We start from the raw sequence: 20,336 nt of genomic DNA on the forward strand, positions 1-20,336 counted from the left end.
GCGAGCTTGCTGTACGGCCGCGGCCAACAGGTGCTGCAGGGGGTCGAGTGGGGTGAGAGGGGGGTTGGTGAGGTGGGGAAAGGGCCGATACTGCAGTCCAGCAGTGGTGCGGGAAACAAGGAGGCCAAACAGCTGTGCGGGTATCCTGTTTAGGAAGGCGAGCTGGATACACAAGTGGGGTGCAAATCTCCACCATACTTGTTGTCATATCACCGTACGGTTCTGACAACTTGAGCCTCTTTTCCCTCCCCCCTCCTCACCTTGCGCTCGTCCTCAAATCCCGGCGCTGTCCTGTCCAGCAGCGCCAGTAGGCACATACCCGCGGGCTCCGTACAGTACGACTGGAACTCAGCCTGGTTGGTGATCTGTCGAGCCAAACAACACGGGACAAGTCTCAGGTACAGGGAGGACACGGCGCCAACAGAGGCCCAGGTGGGCACGCGATTTGTACACAGATTAGAAGAGGATATACGGAAGGTGTACGACCATGCGTCCCCACAACTGCGGTACGGCGTCCAGGACGACCCTGTGAACTAAAGTTACGGCGTCACTTGACACACACGCGCGGTTGGGTAGCCCGTACTATCGCTGAATGTGTACGACAGGCGTGGGCAGTACACATACCTGCTCTGGGTCCCCCTCCACTCCACACCTCATCTCCTATGGCCCCCCTACCCCCCATCCCATTGGCATTCGGATTCCCGCATGCCCCCCTTCCATCCCCGCACACACATACACAGGCACATACCGCCGGTCATCATACATACAAACACACAGACATGCACACACAGACATGCACACACACACACACACAGGACCCCCTTGCTCGCCACTCACCTGCGGCAACGTCTTCTCAATCACCCCGGGGTCGGTCACCACACCTGCCACCACAACCAGCAGGCTTTGTCAGCACCCAGGTGCGGGAAATTGTGAACTTGTGCGGGTACCTACTTGTGCTGCACGCCCCCGACGCCAGCGTCCCCAACCCGAGCCCCCCCAACCATCCCCCCAGTCCAACCCCACCACTCCATCGTAGCTGTTCTTCATGAGTGCGCGCCTCCTTTTTTTCCTTCTCAACCCCCTACCCTACCCCCCTTCGCCGCCCTTACGTGTCCCACCCCATTGCCCCCAATACCCCCCCCTCCCCTCCTGGACAATCCCCCCTGCCCACACACAAATCCCGCCTCCCCCCCCCACCCCCCTCACCCGCAGATGCCTCTATCTGTTCGGCCAGCTGCTCCAGAAAGGCCCTCATGGGGCCGTACTTGAGCGGACCGAAGTACGGCTGCATGCCGAAACTAACCCGGGGACCACCCCCACCGCCACTTCCCTCAGCATCTTCATCACCCGGCCTGGGCGGTGGGAGAGCATGTCCGTGTATACATGTATGTGTGTATGTATGTAAGTGTAGGTTTGTAGGCTTGGGTGGGTTCGTGTGGAATGGTTGAGAAGGGTTAGGAGGGGGATAGGTAACACCCACCCACACTCTTTCCAACCCCTCTACACACTCAACACAAGAGTGGGGGAAGAAGGCAGACACTGTACAACAGTACGGACAGGCAGGCGCGTACCCGCAATACTTAGGACCCCATGCCGTACAAGAATCGTACACTTACACAATGGTGGGCAGTACGACAAGTAGTGCAGGCACCCGTGGAGGTTTGAAGGAGTTGATGGTCGAGCGGGCGGCGGGGCTGTTTGCCTGGGTGGGTGGGGGTGTGTGGTGCGGAAAGGGGGGAGGGTAGTCGTCCACATCCTCGTGTGGTGCTGGGCTCGATGATGATATCCAGCCGGGGCGAGGGGGGGTAGTTTGTCGAAGGGGGTGTTGCCGCCGAAGACGTGTATGTAAACTATATCATCTGTAGGTGGAGTATAGGGACCGCCACGTCATCTCCGGCTACTTCCGTGGGCGCAAGATGCGCAAAGCCCTCTCCTCCCAAACGTGACGCGAAGTGACGCAAGCAAGGAGCGCAGCACTACGACGACTCTTACCTACCTACGTACCGTATGAGCACGGCAACATCCCACCAAGGGCCAATCAATGCACGCGGGAAAGATAAGGACGGGGTTTCGCAATTCCGGGAGCAGATCGAAGCGAAGGGAAGTCCCATGCCTGCATGCGATGGCATGGCGTGGCTATGTGCGCCGAAAGCTAGGAAATCTCGACCTAGAGTAGTAATGGTGAGGTGACGCTGCCACTGAACTATGTAAAGATAGAAAGGGAGATCGCCGTAATGCCATACTATCGCCTGCCGTACGGAGGAAGAAATTGGAAGAAATAACGCCGAACCAAGAATGACCATAACCTTAATGAGGAAAGGGCAGAGGGGCCAAAGAAAGGTAATGAAGAGGCAACGAGGGAAAGAAGAGGACAAGACGTAAAGAGACACCCGCCCGCCCGCAGGGAACACGACGAGGGAACGACAGCCTGAGGGCAACAAAGCGGTTGCTGGGGCCCTGCGGTAGGGTCGTTTCTTTATCGGTCGGTTGGAGGTTGGGGTTGGGGTTGGGGTTGGGGGGGTTTCCTGTGACACGGCCCAACGGCCCAACGGCCCGGTAGACCCATGTGGTGCTGCGATTGGTGTACGGTGTACGCGCAATAGCCCTCAGCAGTCCCCAAATGTAAACCCCAGGTGCACACATCTTACTGCCGTACAGACGTACACCCTTACCTGCACCCATCCAAACGCCATGTTCGCTCGGTCCCTCAGCGCCACTGCCAGGGCCTTGTACACACCGGGGACCTCATCCCGGTTGGTGAACAGCAGCACCTGAGGGCGGGTGAGGTCCAGGTCGGAACGTACGTATGTACATACATACATACATACATACATACATACATACATACATACATACATACATACATACATACATACATACATACTACATGCGTACATGCGTACATGCGTACATGCGTACATACATACATGCGTACATGGGCTTCAGGACCGACAGATATGCTAATGTCCCGACATAAGAGCGGGATAATTCTCCCTCGACTGTGATAAGGGGGTGGATGCACCCCCCATGATGATTGACGGTCCCGGTTGTAGTGAGAGAGATCTGCGAGCCAACCAGGGGCGGGAGTGGAGTTGGTGCCGCCGTTGCTGGTGCTGATGGTGGTGGTGCCGCCGTTGCTGGTGCTGATGGTGGTGGTGCTGATGGTGGTGGTGCTGATGGTGGTGGTGCTGATGGTGGTGGTGCTGATGGTGGTGGTGGGGTGCTGAACCCGAAAACATCACTGTCTTCCCAGCAGTCGCGACATTCGTGATTGACCAGAAGGACGAACCCTCTCCCCGCCCCCTCTCCCCGCCCCCTCAGCCCTTCCACCTGCCTTTGGCGCCACCCCCATCTTCCCCTCGGACGGGTCGGTAGTGAGGAAGTCCGAGGTGACGTCATCTGTCAGCTGCACCACGCGGTGCGCCTCGGGGGGCAGCTCTGCGGTGACCCACCGCTGCAGCTCCTTGCCGTCGGGGGGCCCCTGGGGGCGCAGAGGGAAGGGAAGGGGGGAGGAAGACAAACCACAGACGAGTGGTGGGGACGAAGTGCGAGTGGTGGGGGGGGAGGGAAGGCCCTGAGAGCTCTCTGTACCCGCGGACCATCCCCGGGGCCCCGGGCTCCCCCACCTCGTAATTAGTCGGTGGTTCGACCCGTAATCAGAGTGCGGTTGCCTCGCGCCTTCTCGTCACTACCTCGTTCTTTGCTTGGCCCCTTCCACCCCCCTTTCTAGGGGCCCCAACACGTACATTCATACATACATACATACATACATTCATACATACATACATACATACATACATACGTACCGTGTATCTAAGCTGGATATCCGCCTTGCCCTTACCAAAGGGCAGCAACACTACCTGGGGTGTGTGAGGAGGGAGGGAGGGAGGAAAGGGAACAATAACGGGAGACGCTGGCTAGGCGGGTGAGGCTGGGTGGCGGTAAGATTATGTCACACACACAGCCAGGCACTGGAGGCGATCTGGGGGGTTGGGCCACAGACTAAAACATAAGACAGATGAACACGATGAAGCGTAGTGGAAATCGTAAACTCTTGGACAAAACCTTGGACTTGGAAGCCAAGGAATCTTCCTCCCCTTCAGATTCAGAATTGTTTCTCTTCTCGTAAATATGAGGCGCAATGAACCGTAATTAATAACAGGTATGACCTTCCCTCCAATCTTGTCGTCCTCGTCTCCCTGCTTGTCATCACTTAATCCTGCCGTACACCCACCTGCAGCTCGCACGGGTTCTCCGCCAGCTCCTTCACCTCCACCCCGATGCGGCTCAATGCCGCCGCCCCCTTCGAGCCGGGTGCCAGGTCCTCGGGGGGCACGGAAGCCAACCATGTGTCCACTACCGCCTGGCTTGCAGGTCGGTGGGTCGGTGCTTGGGGTTATAAAGGCGGCAATCGAGCCGAGTGGGCCCACAGGAGGGGTCGGGTCAGGGCAGGTCGGGTAAGGGGCTCCGTTGCGCTCAGTCCAGTCGGCCTGCTCGGCCTCCTGGCGGTGGTGGCACAGCTCAGGACAGCTCAGGCAGGGAATGCTTGGTGAAAGGTGCAAGGTGCAAGGCCAGTCCATTAAGGAGGGCCACCCCCCCCCACACACACACACCTGCATCTCACCCGCGGCGGCCAGGAAAGTCTCCCGGGCGACCTGGCAGCCCTCCTCACCTGCGCCACCCCCCAATGGGATCGGGTTGCAGGGGGAGGGGGCCAATCAATCAGGGCTGTATGTCGACATGTGGCGCTGGCGGGGTTGAGATCCTGCGGGGTGCTCCCGGGGCTCATCGTCCTGGCCCGGTCCCAGTCCCAGTCCTAGGGGGAACACCCCCTCCAGTCACCCCAAATTCCCCCCTCACCCTCCCTCCCTCCCACCGTCCGCTCCATGCACCGCCAGCAGGGTCATGTCCTCCCGCGCCTCCAGGGAGGGCAGGTCAGCGATGAGACTATCCACCTGGTGGTAAGGGCCCGAGGGGCCGTGCGGGGGCGTGAGGGGTGTGAGGGGTGTCAGTCGGGGAGTAGTAGATGGAGTCGAAACACGGGGAGGTCAGGGAGGCCGTATGTGCGGCCGGGGGGGGGGGGCCGCCAGGGGGGTAGCCAGGGGGAGCTGAAGTCGGGAGGGAAAACAACACACCCGGGGTTCGGCGGGGTCATGGAGTATGGCATGGATTATATTATCGTACGACGTACGGGAAGAGAGAGTTTAGAGAAGCGAGCGGTCATGCGGAGTACCTTGTGAGACCCCAAACACACGACCTGTCGTACCTGCCGTACAAATGACCAGGCGGTCGCCTTGCCGCTGCCGTCGGGCCCTTCGCCGTCAGCGCCTGCAGAACCTCCCCCCGCCCCCAGGGCTTCCGAGCTCATGAAACCCATCAGGAACTCCCCAAGCGCCGGCGCCTTGTTCTCGCCCGTGTACGTTTCCACAGCGCCCCCGGCCTGCCGTACGGGGTAAGGAAAAACTAGTCGTATGCACACTTTTTGGCGTGAGTCCCGTACGGAGGCGCGAGGAGCGACCCGTACGGGTGTGGGGCGGCGGGGGGCCCGGGGACCTGGTCGTGTCCGCACTTTGCACCCCCGGCCTTCTGCGAAGTACGATACTCAAATATGAGCGACGTTGCCACAAGCTGCAGGCATAGTATTTGGGTTTTTGTTCCCTTCGCTTCCCAATCCCGCTTTACTGCGCATCCCACCCTTGGTTCACCGTCATGTCGGCGGTGCCGAGGAAAGGCTATCCTTTTCCTCCCCCTGTTGCCCGGCAACCCGCTCCTCACACACATCGCTTCAACCTCCCGCTGTTCCTTTCCACTGCTCCCCCCGCTGATCGAGTCCCACCGGAACCGGAAGTATTCCTCTTCTTGGGCGGTTGACATTCTATATCCCCAATCACCCGTCCCTCCCCCAACACACACACACACACACACACATACACACACGCACACACACGCAACCCCAACCAACCGTTCAATCCAACCACCTCACAACCCACCTTTACCACCAGCAACGAAGGGAGGCTCTCCACCCCGAACTTCCTCAGCACCCCCTCACGCTCCGCAGCGGGACCCCCTTCATCCCCCGCCGCCACCACCACCATCCCGAACGCCAGCCCCCTCCTCAGCTGCATGGACAGGCCCTTGTACACGGGGGTCGCCGCCTCCTTGTCAGTGAATAACAACACCTGACAGCGGGGGTGTGGGAGAGGGGGTGTGGGAGGGGGTGTGTGGGAGAGGGGGTGTGGGAGAGGGGGTGTGGGAGAGGGGGTGTGGGAGGGGGGGTATGGGAGGGGGAGGGGAATCACGTGAACGAGTGAAGCTGACGCCAAGGATAGACTGATACACCCAACAGAAGTATGTGACTAGAAGTAACTAACCAGTCGTGACTTGTGGAAAAAGGATAATCTTCGCGGTGATGTTAGTAGTCATGAAGCGGAAAACTACCTACCTAGCCGCCAAGTCCAAAATAGGATGCAGAAAGAAAGGAAAAAAAGATCCGTAGTATTCTAAAAACAAGTGTAATAAAGGCAGTGAAGAACAAAAAGTTCCGTAAGCTGACGCGAGTTGAAACAAGACGAGGTGGCGTATACGGTGACGTATAAGCTTACGTAAGCTGTATGGGAGGGGGCGGGGAGGACCCGTACCTGCGGTTTGCCCGCCGCCTCCGCCGCGGCCCTCATTTGCTCCAGATCCGCAGTACTCCGTACTCGTGTGATGTGTACGTCAGTCAACAGGCGCGTGACCGCCTCCTTGAGGTCCTTGGAGGTCCGGTCACCTGAAGGCGGGAGAGAAGGGGGGAAGAAGCGGGGGAGAGCATGTGTATGTGTATGTGTATATAATGAATGTGTATCTGTAATGTGATGGAATGGAAAAATGGTAGGAGTAGTAGTACTGCGTCATTTGCGTCGTTTGTATGCAAGTAAATAAGTAAATAAGTATGCAGTAGGCAAGTATGTCTGTCTGTGTCTGTCTGTGTTGGCTCCCCAACTACGTAGACGCGCCCCAGCCGTCTCGAGGGAGTCAAACCCTCCAGGAGGGGCAGCGACGGCCTACCTTGTGCAGCTAACCATGCCAGCAGTACTCGCAAAGTACGAATTCGCAACGTTTTGTCGTTCGCCGTACACCCTCACAACTCTAACTCCCTCTTGCCCACCCACACAAAAACCAACCGGTGTAATCGGACGGCTCCTTCATCACTTCCCCAGTGTACGGATTCTTCGTACGGTCAGGTCCGAACAACTGTACGGCAAAGGGAAGAGAAAGGGAAGCGGGGCGGATTTCAACAAGGAGACCAGATCCAAAACAGATCCAAACACCACAGGGCAGAGAAATTCCCGCCCCCAAGTTCTTAAGGCAGTCGACGATGTTGCTGGGATCTGCCGTACAATGTCTTTGGAACTTGTATATACGAGCGGATTTCTACCTTGACGGCCGGGAAGCCTCGGACGTTGTACCGCTGGCACAGGTTGCCGGCGGCTTCCTTGTCCGTACAGTCCACAGCACCCACGAGTGCAATACCCTGCTCAGGGTTCGGACACAGGAAGGGGCCGGGGGCCGGGGGGGGGGAGGGGGCCGGGGGGTAGGGGCACCATTTAGGTGAGGTGTCGGTCAGTGAGTGGTCAAACGGTAATGGGCAGTGCGGACCACCCGGGGGACAACGGGAGAGTGAAAAGAACGGGGCACTCAACGCGGGAGGAGGGAAGGTGGATGCCTGCAAACAAACCCACCTCGCCCATACTGCCGTCCTGCTGCCTCAGGGTCTAGTGGAATCATCAAACATCCCTTCTTGCAGCATATCAACGCTAATGCATGTACGACACTGTACAGATATCACCCTGTCGTACCTTTAGATTGGAGGCTACCGAGTTTATCCTTGACGCCAGGCTTTTGCATTGCGGATTCCCAGGTGCATAGAACTGCCGCATGCATGCGCACGCAAGGGCCGAGGAAAAGGGGGGCGATGAATAGGCGGTGGATGTGGGTGTGTATACCTTCAAATCGGACATGTTAACTAAGTGCGCCCCCCCCCTTCGAAGGAAAGAGGAGACGAGGGGAACATAAGGAAAAACACCTTGCTCATCACCTCCTCCCCGCCTCTCGTGTGCCCCTTCCCCGCCTCTCGTGTGCCCCTTCCCCCCCGCCTCTCGTGTGCCCCTTCCCCCCCGCCTCTCGTGTGCCCCTTCCCCGCCTCTCGTGTGCCCCTTCCCCCCCGCCTCTCGTGTGCCCCTTCCCCGCCTCTCGTGTGCCCCTTCCCCCCCGCCTCTCGTGTGCCCCTTCCCCCCCGCCTCTCGTGTGCCCCTTCCCCCCCGCCTCTCGTGTGCCCCTTCCCCCCCGCCTCTCGTGTGCCCCTTCCCCGCCTTAGCTCCACCCACTCACATGAACCTGCAGGGTGTTGGGAGGGACGTTAGGACACAGAAGACGGAGAGGGGTTTGCCAGGTGTGTTGTATGTACACGTTGCAAATTAACGGCGCATCCTTTTCGGCATAGCGTGTGTGCACAGGAGTGGAGCTTGGAAAGCTGTATGCCCGTGGAGGATCTGGAAAGCATTTTCATCGCAAGCCAATTAAAATATGCGGGGCAGCATTGTGGATATGAAGTAAGCAGCTTTGACGGAGGTTGCAGAAAGGTCACGTGCAGTCGATGTGCAGTGATCCTTGATGGTCATATGGAGACATGCCTATTACCCACTTCCCCCACGACTCACCAGTGCTACGCCATCCGAGTTCACGACAAGTTGATCAAAATTAGCTGCACTAAGCTCCGTGACATCACTGTACGTGAAGTATGCGGCGGACACGTAGCCTGTAAGCACGAAGATCAAGGGCAAGCCCAGCCCCCATCTTGCAAGGAAGCACGCCCTAAGCACGGATATCATAGCTTGTTATAGCAAGGTAAGAAATCTTTGCCGTTTCTCCGTTGGCACCGGTCCAAGGCATAAAACGAGGAAAACTTGGAATATTACATAAACATGCCTCAAGCCGTTTGTGTTGCCTTTACACAGTCACCCGTTTCTGTTGATTGCTATTCACATAGGGATAGGCCGGATAGGGACGGATTCATCATCTCGTACTGTACAGCACCGGCATTGGGAAAATTTACAAGCAGCACAACCGGGGCTTGCTATTGGCTCATGAATCAAGTAGCAATACTGCTGTATCTGCATCATCAACTAAAAGCAGTTGGCTTGTTTAATCTACGTGGCATGCTGCAACATGAATTCTTGCCGCAACCGTAAATTAAAAAAGCCTACAACACGGTCACTGCCCTGAATAGTGCTTGGCGCTGTCAGGATGGCAATCACCAAGAATTACAATAAAAGGGCACCCGAAGCGTCGAAAGGACGCACAACCTGTGCAAATACGCTGCCTTCAAACAGGACAAGGCTCTGCTGGATATGCACAAGATATTCCACTGTGTTGATTTGCAGTGGGGCTATCGTCAATGTCAATTGCAAGGAGTATCGTTCGTACAGGGAGAGTGTTGCCGCCCACCCTGCAGCCTGTTAGGTAGAGAGCATTCCTATTTCGGAATGAAATGGGAAAAATAGACGAAACTCAACGACTCCCATGAACCCCACTCGTGTATTGCAAAATTCAGTAATCCTGCAGTAGAACAGACAAATACTTGTGTTTTCTTATTAGAAGCCCGAGTAAGCTGCAATTCCTGGCCGTTATGGCAGTACCTTGTCATTGAGGTACGGCGGCAGGCCACGACGCACCATTGGTAACTGACGGCAAATCAATCTTCTAAAGGCACGTGCATTGCTTTCACTGCATAACATGGAGGCGTCCTCTTACGTGATTGTGTAGCGGACGTCCTGCCAGCACGTCGAAAGGCGATGCCCGAGTGAGCGCTCAATCTTGTACTTCCACGCCACTTCATTAGGTACATAATTGTATAATTTTTAAGGGATGAGATACAAAAGAAGGCGCGCTCCGGCTTGCTCTGGCTCAGATGGGGAAGATGAGATACTGCCGTCACAGCATAGGAAGCGTGCCATCGACGCGATGGAAGGCCGCTTGGCCAATCTTGCTGGTGAGGTCTCAGCCCTGCGAAGCCAGCTTGAAGATCTGCGGAAGCTCCACGGGGAGCTGGCAGCAGAGGGCGACTTGTTGCACGCTCGCCTTCAGAGTCTTCCGGAGAACACTAAGCATAACAGGTGAATCCGGTGATCAGGGATATCAGATGGGCATCCTTCCCCTGCGTGTCGGTGCGTTGCGCGTTCACAGTTCGTAAGGAATAGACGCCAACTTGCATAATTTTTTGTCTAGCTCTTTGGCGTGTTGTGATTTTTATGTTTTTGTAATTCTTCCCTACCTAAAGTCATGGATATTTGGAGCTGCTATTGTTATCCATTGCCTTACTGGCTGACTTGTCGAGTATTGTGCACAGGTCTTCGGATGAACACGCTCTGGGCTCTGGCTCGACCCGTGGCAGCGACCCTGGTAGCACTTTCCATTTTTCTATGTTCACAACGGCAGAGCCGTCTTCTCCCGGCGGCCATGCCTCGGTCGATCGCCGGTATCCACAGTCCAAGTCCCGCGCCGTGGCGCCCGACTCCCGCAGCGCAGGTAAAGAACCACATGGAATTCGCGGTGAACAGGTGTTCTACCTTTTCATGTTATCCTATTATTATCATCCTTTTTCCTTTGCATTCCCAGCTATCAACCTATTTGCTCTCGGACGTGGCACTGCCTTATCCCGCAGACGATCACGCTGAGCATCTAGCTCAGGGACCCCCTTTGGCTCTGGATCCTTGGGACGAAATTATGATGTCCAACTACAACGATGACGGTCCGGAGCCCGACGGGCCTTCGCACTTAGCCGCGGGAAGCACCACCGGCAGCCCCGCGACGGGCCTGAACGCAACCCTAAACACGTCTACCCCTCGGCTGCCGGGTTCCGGAGTCGCCAGTGTTGGTAATCTCTCCTCCACTCCTGGAGTAGGTGGTGGTGGCGGCGGGGCCCCCGCCCTGGCAGCACCTTTGGCCGTAGGGGCCGCAGGGCAGCTTGATTGCTCTTCGCCTGCTGCGGCTGCTGCTGCGGCAGGGGCATCGACAAGGCCCTCTGAGCCAAGCGGCGGCAGTGGCGAAGAGCCGGGATTTTCTGTCGTACCTGCAGCAATGGATCCTCTTTGCTGGCAGCAGCAGCAACAACAACAGCATCTGTCAGGGTTTGTGCCGCCGTGCAACGTGGAGGGTAGCTTTCCGAACCCGCTGGAGCACCCGCTCCAGCTTCAGCCACCTCCCCACCTGCAGCCGCCAATACAGGAGCAACCGCAGCTCCACGCCGGGCAGCAGCAGCACCCGTACACTGCAGGAGCTTTGAGGCAGCCAGCGGTAACCTGCTCATTGTCGCTCCTCGGGGATTTACCTCCTACCTCTCCGCAGCCCGTCCAGTCGCGACAGCTTCCATGGCAGCAGCAGCCGCACCTGCCGCTGCCAGCCAGCAGCCATCAGGAGCTCGAGGACACGGCGGCCCGTCAGAGCACGGGGGACCAAGGTGCACGCTGGTCGGCAGCCCCTCCGCACTTGGACGGGGCCGCCAACGCACACTTGCGGGGATCGGGCGGCGGGGAAACCGCCCCGGGAGGTGCAGCCGCTGTCGGCGGCAGCGTATGTAACGGTGCTGCTGCTTCACCATACGCCTCGGCAGCGGTGGAGGCGGCAGTGGTGGTGGTGGGGGATGGAGCGGCTGGCCCCGCGGATGACATGGGTGCGTGGCTTGCATCTGGCCGAGCGGCGACGGCCGCCGGGCCGCTGAGCGGCTCTCCCTCTCCTGCGTTGACGCTCACCGGCGGCATCGGCCCCCCGGCCGCCGCCGCCGCCGCCGCCGCTCCTTCCGGGGCAATGTACCCAAACCCGTTCCTTCGCAGCGACTCCCGGGGCCTTTCGCTTGCGAGCAGGTTGAGCGGTGGTGTCATACGCGGCGGAGTGACTCGAAACGGCAAGTGCTACGCCGGCGGCGGCGGCCCCGCGGCGGCTGCGGCGGCCTTGCTGCATGGCGCTGGGATGTCACCCGTCTGCGGTCTGGGGCCGCTAGGGGCCACGGGTTTGGGGGTAGGTGCCGCAGTGGGGGGAGAGGCAATGGCTGCGCACGGGGTGAGGGCAGCAAGGGCAGGTGGTGCCGGGGCCGTTGCGCTGCCCGGCGCTTCGTATTCACCTCCTCCCCCCCCTTTTCCCCTCATCCTTCGGGGCTCGTCCGCATCCTCCACAGAAAGCGCCATAGCAGCACTACAGCAGCAGCAGTCGTTTTATAAACCGGAGCCGCAGGGAGATTGTGCTACCGGGTCATGTGGCGCGGCGGAGAGGGGCCTGCGGGGGGCTGGTGGGGGTTTTGTCGGGGTCGGGGCTGGCCTCCTGGGTGGTGGAGGTGGTCAGCAACAGCAGCAGCAGCAGCAGCAGCAGCAGCAGCTCCAAAGGGGCGACCCCACGGTGGCCCTCGGGGAGGTCGGTGGCAGCGGCGGCGGAGAGCAGCAAGAAGGCAACCAGCAGCAGCGCCAGCAGCAGTCGCTGGCTTCGCCGATGTGGCCTGGGACCGGCACCGCTACCGGCACGGAAGGTCCTTCCATGGCTGATATGGCAGCAGCGGCGGTGCAGCAGCAGCAGCAGGACGGGGGATGGGCTTCCACGCGGCATACTAACCCCGCCGCTGTGCCACTGAAGATCACAAAGGGCATGCGCCTGATAGGCAGNCGGCTGCAAGAGGTTAAAGCCTGACTTCTGCTCCCGGTCGACCCGGGTTCAAATCCGCCTGCCGACCTCTCGGGTGTTTGAGAGGTGGTGAAATGGGAGGTGGCCCCCCATCTTGTGGACGGTGTAGGACGTGATAAAATCAACTCGCGAGCTGACCAGGAACTAAGTTGAGGCGCCGTCGATCCGCTAGATTTGGTTGGATGCTGGTGGTGAGTTGCCAAACTCAAAGAGTACACTCTGAAGTCGGATGGGGTGAATGGCTTAGGGTGCCCCTCTAGCAGGGGAGAGCAGGGAATTGCCTCGGGAAGGAGGCCACTGGTGAAGCTTAACCACCCTGTAACAACATCAACATCAACAAAAGCGCAGGAGTGGGGAGAGATGGCGGGTAATGGCGGGAAGGCCTACCAACAGCAGCAGCTCGGCCGCGACAGCAATGTCAATAGCAGTGGCAGCCCACTGAATCAGCCCACGCAATCATCGGGCTCTGCCGGTGGTGCGGCGCCATCACCATCCCCGGCACCCACACCCACACCCACAGTCCCCGGGCCATCATCTCTCCCTGGAGTCCCAGGTTCGTACGGCCATTCCCATCCGTACAATATGCCGTACGGTCCGCAGCCTCCGCCAGTGTTTGCGGCGCCGTACAGCAGCCCTAACCCATTGCCCATTAGGTGCGGCAGCGGATCCGCGTTGGACCGGTCTGTCGAGTGGCGGCGGGCGCCGGGTGTACGGCACCCGGCCATGTCGCCGCTGGCTCCGCCGACGGGGGATGCCGTTGCCGGGGCCATCTCGCCGCCGCCGCCGGGCCTCGGGTCGGAGCCGGACGCGCCACATCTACAATGATAGCAGCCTCCCTAGCACAACAGCCTCCCTAGCTGGCTGTGGCGACAATTGCCCAACACTATGACTTGGACAGCGGCCTGGGGCAGGAGGGAGAGGGAGAGGGAGAGGGCGGGCAGCAGCGCAGGCGTTGACAGTTAGCAGTTAGGTGACGGCACTAAAACGGGGGTGTGATCCCCATCCCGATGTTACTCGGGCATACTCGGGCTTCCGTGAGCCAGCTGGCTAGCAGTGTCATGTTGCTGTCGCTTTGGTGCCGCTGCCGGGACCACCCTGGAAAGGCCGACTGGGGTGGGTCCGTCGGTTCGTCCGTCTGTCCGTCTGCATGTTTGGCTCTCTGATTGCCCTTCTGCCTTAAGGAGCTCTGGCTCAACCGCAGATAGATAATCGACTGCAACCTCTGTTGGTCTGTCCATGTCTTTTCATGCCTTGTCTGTATGTTTGTCTGTTAAGTTGCTTTGCTCGTGAGGCTGTCGTACGGTGATCTGCGACCGCCTCCAGCCCGGCCTCGCCGTTCTACTCTGTGTACGGCACACATGGGTAGGGTAACATAGGGCCACATACCTGGGGGGTTGCAACTGCATGGCATATGTATGCCGTACATGCCGGGTGGCACTTCCCGAGATGGGCTGGATGCACTGGTCATGATGGCGCGCATCGGAGGCGTGGAGAGGTGAAATGAGGGACGAGGATACGCCTGGACTGTACTGCAGAGGAAGGGGGAAGGGCAGGGGAGGCTGCCAAGTTTGTGTTTGTGTATGTCGGGGGGCTATGGGGAGGTGTCGACGACTCCCCTGCCCACCTGCCCACCTGGAATAGCGGTGGTTGGCGAGTGCGTGGGCTGCTTGGTCTGCATATCCTCCTCCGCGTTCGCACTCCCCTGGAGGTATTGTGTTGCGCTGTGCTGTGGGCCTCGGCCGCCGCGTTTCGCTCCTGACTCCCGCGCGGTTCACTTTCCTCTCCTCTCCGGCTTGATGGACTGGACTTCCTGCCTTCTTTCGCCTCATGGGTCTTATGAGGGGTGTTTGCACGTTGGCAGGATGGCAGGATGGCAGGGGGTCACGGGGGGTCACGGGAACATGACGGTGGTGACTGCGCCCCCCCCCATAGCCGCATACATCCAATCAGTAAGACAGTAAGTCACCTCCCTTGCATGCAGCAGCTTCTTGCAGCTTCCTTCCAGCACACTGCGTTCATACGCGGGCCTGCGCTCAGACAGTGCGATGCCAGGCAAGAGTGGCGATGATGACAAGCGGTACAAGCGGTACAGCAGCACCCCCTCGCGGCTAGGCTACGGTCCTTCATGGGCCGGCGGTGCCTGGCATTTGTACGACTGTAGTAGTGGCTGGGTGTGTAGTAGTGGCTGCAGCCGCCACCGTCACCAGCTGGGCGTTCGCCGCACTGGTCATGTCATGTCATGACTGGTGGCACAGGACGTGTTTGGCCCCCGAAGGTGGTGGGCCCCCGTGGTGGCCCCCTTGCTGTCGTGTTCTCCGTTATCGGCAACACACCAATAGCTAACGAGTATGTCCCACATCGCGATTACTACTAGTACTGGTACAACTGCTAGTACTAGCACCAGTATTAGCAGGAGCCGCACTAGCACAGAGGGGCATGTTGGCTCGACCCCCCCCCCCCCCATGATGATGATGATGATGATGCGCCTGTTACTAGCTCTGCAGCGTGATGATGCTGGCTGGTGCTGCAGCTGCAGCTGCTCTTGCTAAAGCTCTGTGTGCCCTGCAATCCAATTGTTATGGTTGCGGCTTTGGTGCGGCTTTGGTGCGCCCGGTGGCCTGGTGGCGAAGTGGGCGATGGGGGGGTTTCCTTCGTTGGGCCGCGTGTGCCCGCAAGGTGAAGCTGAAGGTGAATGTGCTTCTGTGGCGGTGGGTGGCGCGGGGCGGCGTACTCGGGGGGGGGGGCATAATGGCATTGCTTGATGCCTTGAAGATGGTGGCTGGTGTGGCGGTAGGTGGTGCGGGAGGGAGAGGCGTCCAACCCCATTGCAACTTAGCTCTGCTACACCGCCTCTTTCTTGCGGCGTTGTCGTTCGCATCTTCATCATCTCATCATCAACATCAACACTGTGGTCATTGGATTTGGATTTTTGTTACCCACCTATGGAGCTTCCTGTGATTTGAGAGTTGAGCTAGCAGTGACAGGTAACTACGACAACAACAACATCAACAACAACAGCAATACTGACAGTGACGCCGGTATGTACGTACGGCACGTACGGGGCAGCTGCGTCAGGAGGGACGTGATTTTTAGACTTCTTCGACCGCGCAACTGATCATTTGTGACAATCGTTTGTGACCACACCTGCATCGTGTCCGTTGTCGTTTGTGCGCAAAGAGACTCCTCGCGCCGTGTGGCTCTGGGCGTTCTGACGATGTCGGCTGCTGACTTTCGTACCGCGAGTGGCGAGTGGGTGGGATATGCCGTTTTGTGAAAGAATGCGAAAATGCTTTTCTTTCTTTCTGCCTCTTTAGTCACTAGTGAGATGTGCAATGACGAGGGCGAGGGCCAAATGGATATTATGACTGTACACGGCAGTACGGAGACCGCACTTGTGGGGTGTCCTTGTGTTCTCCTCCTGCTGCTGCTGCTGCTGCTGCTGCTGCTGCGGGCCATGACGGTAATGGTCATGATAATGAGGCGGAGGGGGAGGAGGCAGGGGAGGTATTGCGACAACTGTTGATGCTGTAAATGACGATGATGGTGGTGGCAGCGGAGGACTGTTCGAATGGTGACTGTTCGAACTGAGGTTCCCGTGCGGCTGCCTGCTCCGCTCCCTGGTGTTGGGGCCCCGCTCCCTGTTGGGGCAATGACTGACCAGTTTCTTGTATCTTGTTTGGCTCTTTGCATCGTAATGAGATCGGAAGTGCGTCTGTCGGGAGTTTGGGGGCTCTTCATTTGTGCTATGTTTCTGATCTTCAGCCGCGTCCTTAGTCTCACTGTACAGACTGTAGTGTAGTGTACTATGCACCTGGGTGGATACCACGTACCCGGTACTTCACTCGGCGGGTGATGTGATCACTGGCGCACTGGCTGGCTGGCTGGCTGAGAGGCTGGAGGGGGAGGGAGGGAGTGTCTGCCAGGTAGGTATGCCAGGTGAGCTGCTGACGTACCTCTGGGCTGTAAGGACCTCTGTACCCTCATCATCATGCGGGTGGGCCGTGCCCTCGGCACCGCATTACCGGAGGGCGGGAGGGACGGGGTCCGGGGTAACGATTCTTATTGTCCTATGTGGATGTATGTATGTATGCAACAAGGAAACAAGCATCCCGTCCCCCTCCCTCGGGACCGGCTGCACCTCGAATGGTTGTGGTTACAATAATGATGATAATGATGATGTAACGGTGAAGTCGGATTTGTAGAGGCGCGCTGTTATGAAATGACATGACTAGTAATGCATCTTCCTACCGTTACTTCGAACTTGCAATCGACCGCACCGTTATTTACTAACGGCACCATCACCATCAGCAGCAGCACCACCACCCTCCTTTTTCCTGTGTTATTTTCCTTCCCGCCTGTCTGAATGTTTTTCACAGCTTTCAATTTGGCGGCGTTGCTTTCTGCGTTACCTGACTAATGCCGCCTTCGTGACATGACCGCCGTCGGAGGTGACGACTCTTGGTGGTGGTGGTGGTGGTGGTGGTGGTGACTCGGCCAGTTGGCTGGGGAAGTGCTGGTCGAGTGGTGGCGTGCGTGGCGCACCGATTTCGCTCCATTACTGTCCGTCTGTCTGTCTGTCTGGCCCTTTCTTTCCCTTATGTTCGCTCCTTCCCTCCTCTGTCTCTGGATGTGTCGTACGACGTTGAAGACCACCTGAAGCTCCGCGACAGCGCGGCAACCACCACGATGCTGCATCCGTACTGATACTGCATATCACGATCGATCGATCGATGTGACAATTTGCGATTGATAACGACCCAACGACACACCGGTGCGGTGCGGCGCACACCGCAGATATTCGAACCTTAACGCCTCTCTTCCTCTTGCATTTTTGTACCCTACCCATACATACATACGTATGTACGTACATGATACCCATATGGGTTCGTTGGTAGTTATCTCCGGGAGGTGTTAAGGGGTTTCCTGAAGGACATCCTCCTCTTTCTGATGATGATCTTTTTCCATACATAGCGTCATGGGTTCGGGTTGTGGAGCCGCACGGACTATCTCTCACTGCGGCACTGCGGCCCGCACTCCAGCTTTCTGGCCGTGGCGGGGTTGCTGACGGGTGTTTACGGACGGCCTGTTTCGGGCGTGATGTAGTTTGTGCTGCTTGTTAGGTGGTGTGCTGCTGTGCTCGCGAGGGCTCTGGACGAGCATGGAAGAGTACGTCATCAGGAATATGGTAAACTCCTACCCCAGGACCATGGTTTGCGATTGTCATTCTTTATTGGATTGGATGCAGATGTGACGAGGAGGTGGTAGCGGCAAACGGAAGGCGGAATTGACCACCCACTCACCCCACTCACCCTACCCGCCCCATGGTAGTGTTGCCGGCGGTTACTGTTGTGTTGTGGCACTACGGTAGTGTGAACCGTGAACCAGGGTGGCGCTCAGTAAGTTGTTTGATGGCCCTGAGGCCCTGAGCGGCGTCATCTGCCCTCGATGACGTGTGTAAGCATATGACTGGATAGACCAGGTCGCCCTATATTCAACGTTTTAAGGTTGTACAGTGACAGGTTGTACAACACGGCGTCTTTCCCCACATCCGCCCCTCAGCAGCACCGTGACGAATCATGTATATTACGCATCCAGCTGCGTCCTTCAGTCGTCTAGTGCTGTGTGTCAGTTCTCTCGGCTGTGTCGGTGCGGCCGCGCGGGACAGCGCTGCGTGCGCTCAGACCGCGCAGCGCGTGTGGCGCCAGAGCGCGCTTCGGCGCACACACGTCCCTGGCGCGCCGAGGGCGGCAGCAGTACTGCAGTAGTGTAAGGCCACAGCTTGGCAGCCCCGGTTCCGCCTCGCTCTGTCCGATTCGTAACCTCGAACGCGGCAGTACAGCAAGCCGTGAGGGCCATATATCATGTAATAGGACATACATGGCATATCACAGTATCACAATCGACGGCAAAACGTGTCGGCAGCCGCATGTTTCCAGTTCCCCCGCCTTTGCACTATCTGCAAGCAGCCCATATGTCAGACCCAAACCCCAAGTAAGGAGTAATACGCGGAGGTGGACGGATGACTGCTGGTTCCGAACACCATGAATTGACCCGGGGGTACTCTGTGCAGAACTGCCGCGTCGACACGAAGTTGCTGTTTGCTGAGCTGACCATCTCCAGCTCCCATGCTGAGCTGCATTTGACTGCTCGCCTTAGCGGCTCGTCAGCAGGACATTCCATCAGCACGTGCAGCTCGTCTTCTGTGGAGGAGGCCAGGTAGAAGAGGCTGATGAGCATGTTGACCACCTTCGTACGGTTCTGGAGCGGTTGCAGCAACATCAGTACTGCGGCAAACTCTCGAAACGTGAGTCCCTTAAGCGCTCTGTCCCTTTCTTGAGACATATGGTTCGCCTGAGGGTGTTCGCCCTGACCCGCGCAATACTGCTGTCGTACAAGGCTCGCCGGCTGGAGCCCCGGAACAAAGAATGTGATCGCGCTTCTCGTCCCGGAGGTCGGCGGGTTGCAGAGCGGTCAGGATGCAGTGGAGGGTCGGGCACAGATACGGGTAGGAAAGAGTAGGATAGAAATGTGGACCCCCCGCTGATAAGGATGGCAGAGGGCCCAGGAAGGCGGTATGTTTGGAAGGGTCCACGCCAACCCACCAAGGATGAGGATGGCGGAGGGGAGGGGAGGGGATGCAGCCACAGGATGTTTGGCTTGAGGATAGGAAAGGGGTTTGTAGGATGTATCGAAAACCTAACCGACAGGATGCGTGCCCGGACAGGGCCCCCAGGATGCGGGGATGGGGCGCCGCTCTGCAACCGTCCTAGCATGTCAAGAAGGCCTTGCTTTCCGCTCCTCTATTGGCCCTTCCGAATCGTCGCTGCCTTATGAGGTTATCGTTGATGCGTTGGACCATGCCATAGGTGCCATTCTGTTGCGCAAGACGGGTCGTCCGATTGCTTGCGGAAGTCGTAAGTTGATTCCTGCCGGACGTAACTTTACCACACTTCTGATCATGAGTTGCTGTCTCTCGTGTATGCCATCAAAGTTTGCTGCTACTATTCGGAAGGTTCACTGCTGTCACTGACCACAAGCCGGTAGAGGCAGGGGAAACCCACGGAAGGGACCCCCACCACGCGGGTCACGGAAGTCACGTAGCCGCAGTTTGCCTGTCATGGCCGCGGTAGCTGGTGTGCCACATGAATTGGCAGCACAACAGGTCGCGTAGTAACAGCAGCCGGGCTAGGGAGGTGGTGGAAGCCTGGAATCCGGACCAGAGGTGATCCATGAGGGTGGTGAAGTCGCTAGGGCTAAGTGGTACGGCGGCTTGCTCCTCATAGCCACGGTCGGCTGCGAGGCGACTATAGCCAGTCTTGTAGGAGGACAAGGCGCTGGAGCAGCAGGGGTTGCCGATGCCGGTTACACGGTCGTAAGTGCTGCCACGGCCCAAGCGGTTAAACAGTCCGGAGAGCAGACCCAGATGATTGTTGACGGTGTTGGGACTCGGGTCGTCCACACGACGATTGGGGAGCCAGTGCGCCTCCAGGTAGACGAGTAGGTCGTCATCAGTGCAGGACAGCATGGTACGGCCATGGGGCAGGGAGGCCAGCCATGCAGAGAGGTCACGACCGGCAGCCTCCTGACGGGCAATGGTTTCACGAGCCAACGAGTTGTCGCAGACGGTG

General features: G+C 58.3%; 3 protein-coding genes across 3 annotated transcripts in view; 1 reads left to right on the forward strand and 2 right to left on the reverse strand.

The window, feature by feature from the left end:
• The window catches only part of VOLCADRAFT_108380 (uncharacterized protein), a gene marked incomplete at its 5' end in the record, with an annotated part of 10,556 nt that extends 1,686 nt beyond the window's left edge, over positions 1-8,870 (reverse strand). Inside the window, 21 exons of the mRNA XM_002958881.1 lie at positions 16-33; positions 261-365; positions 838-881; positions 1,207-1,352; positions 1,617-1,702; positions 2,673-2,771; positions 3,023-3,063; positions 3,331-3,481; positions 3,807-3,860; positions 4,235-4,363; positions 4,431-4,502; positions 4,614-4,672; positions 4,877-4,955; positions 5,267-5,440; positions 5,991-6,179; positions 6,639-6,769; positions 7,164-7,233; positions 7,418-7,513; positions 7,839-7,910; positions 8,371-8,376; positions 8,700-8,870. Of these exons, the coding sequence (XP_002958927.1) occupies positions 16-33; positions 261-365; positions 838-881; positions 1,207-1,352; positions 1,617-1,702; positions 2,673-2,771; positions 3,023-3,063; positions 3,331-3,481; positions 3,807-3,860; positions 4,235-4,363; positions 4,431-4,502; positions 4,614-4,672; positions 4,877-4,955; positions 5,267-5,440; positions 5,991-6,179; positions 6,639-6,769; positions 7,164-7,233; positions 7,418-7,513; positions 7,839-7,910; positions 8,371-8,376; positions 8,700-8,870 (1,992 nt within the window). The remainder of the gene's footprint in view (positions 1-15; positions 34-260; positions 366-837; positions 882-1,206; positions 1,353-1,616; positions 1,703-2,672; positions 2,772-3,022; positions 3,064-3,330; positions 3,482-3,806; positions 3,861-4,234; positions 4,364-4,430; positions 4,503-4,613; positions 4,673-4,876; positions 4,956-5,266; positions 5,441-5,990; positions 6,180-6,638; positions 6,770-7,163; positions 7,234-7,417; positions 7,514-7,838; positions 7,911-8,370; positions 8,377-8,699) is intronic.
• A 1,132-nt stretch (positions 8,871-10,002) lies between these two features.
• VOLCADRAFT_100243 (uncharacterized protein) lies at positions 10,003-13,533 on the forward strand (the record flags this gene model as incomplete). The annotated part of the gene is made up of 5 exons (XM_002958869.1): positions 10,003-10,154; positions 10,388-10,566; positions 10,703-12,096; positions 13,057-13,183; positions 13,229-13,533. The coding sequence occupies 5 exons, from the start codon at positions 10,003-10,005 to the stop codon at positions 13,531-13,533; spliced, it is 2,157 nt and encodes a 718-aa protein (XP_002958915.1).
• Positions 13,534-13,978: 445 nt separating this feature from the next.
• Positions 13,979-19,050, reverse strand: VOLCADRAFT_100244 (uncharacterized protein; the record flags this gene model as incomplete). Its single annotated transcript, XM_002958882.1, has 8 exons — positions 13,979-14,051; positions 14,095-14,237; positions 14,341-14,541; positions 15,202-15,408; positions 15,853-16,073; positions 16,520-16,593; positions 18,018-18,067; positions 18,820-19,050. 8 exons carry the CDS (start codon positions 19,048-19,050, stop codon positions 13,979-13,981), a joined length of 1,200 nt encoding a protein of 399 aa, XP_002958928.1.
• Positions 19,051-20,336: the final 1,286 nt, after the last annotated feature.

Source organism: Volvox carteri, assembly GCF_000143455.1.
Source record: "Volvox carteri f. nagariensis unplaced genomic scaffold VOLCAscaffold_110, whole genome shotgun sequence".
Lineage (NCBI taxonomy): Eukaryota > Viridiplantae > Chlorophyta > Chlorophyceae > Chlamydomonadales > Volvocaceae > Volvox > Volvox carteri.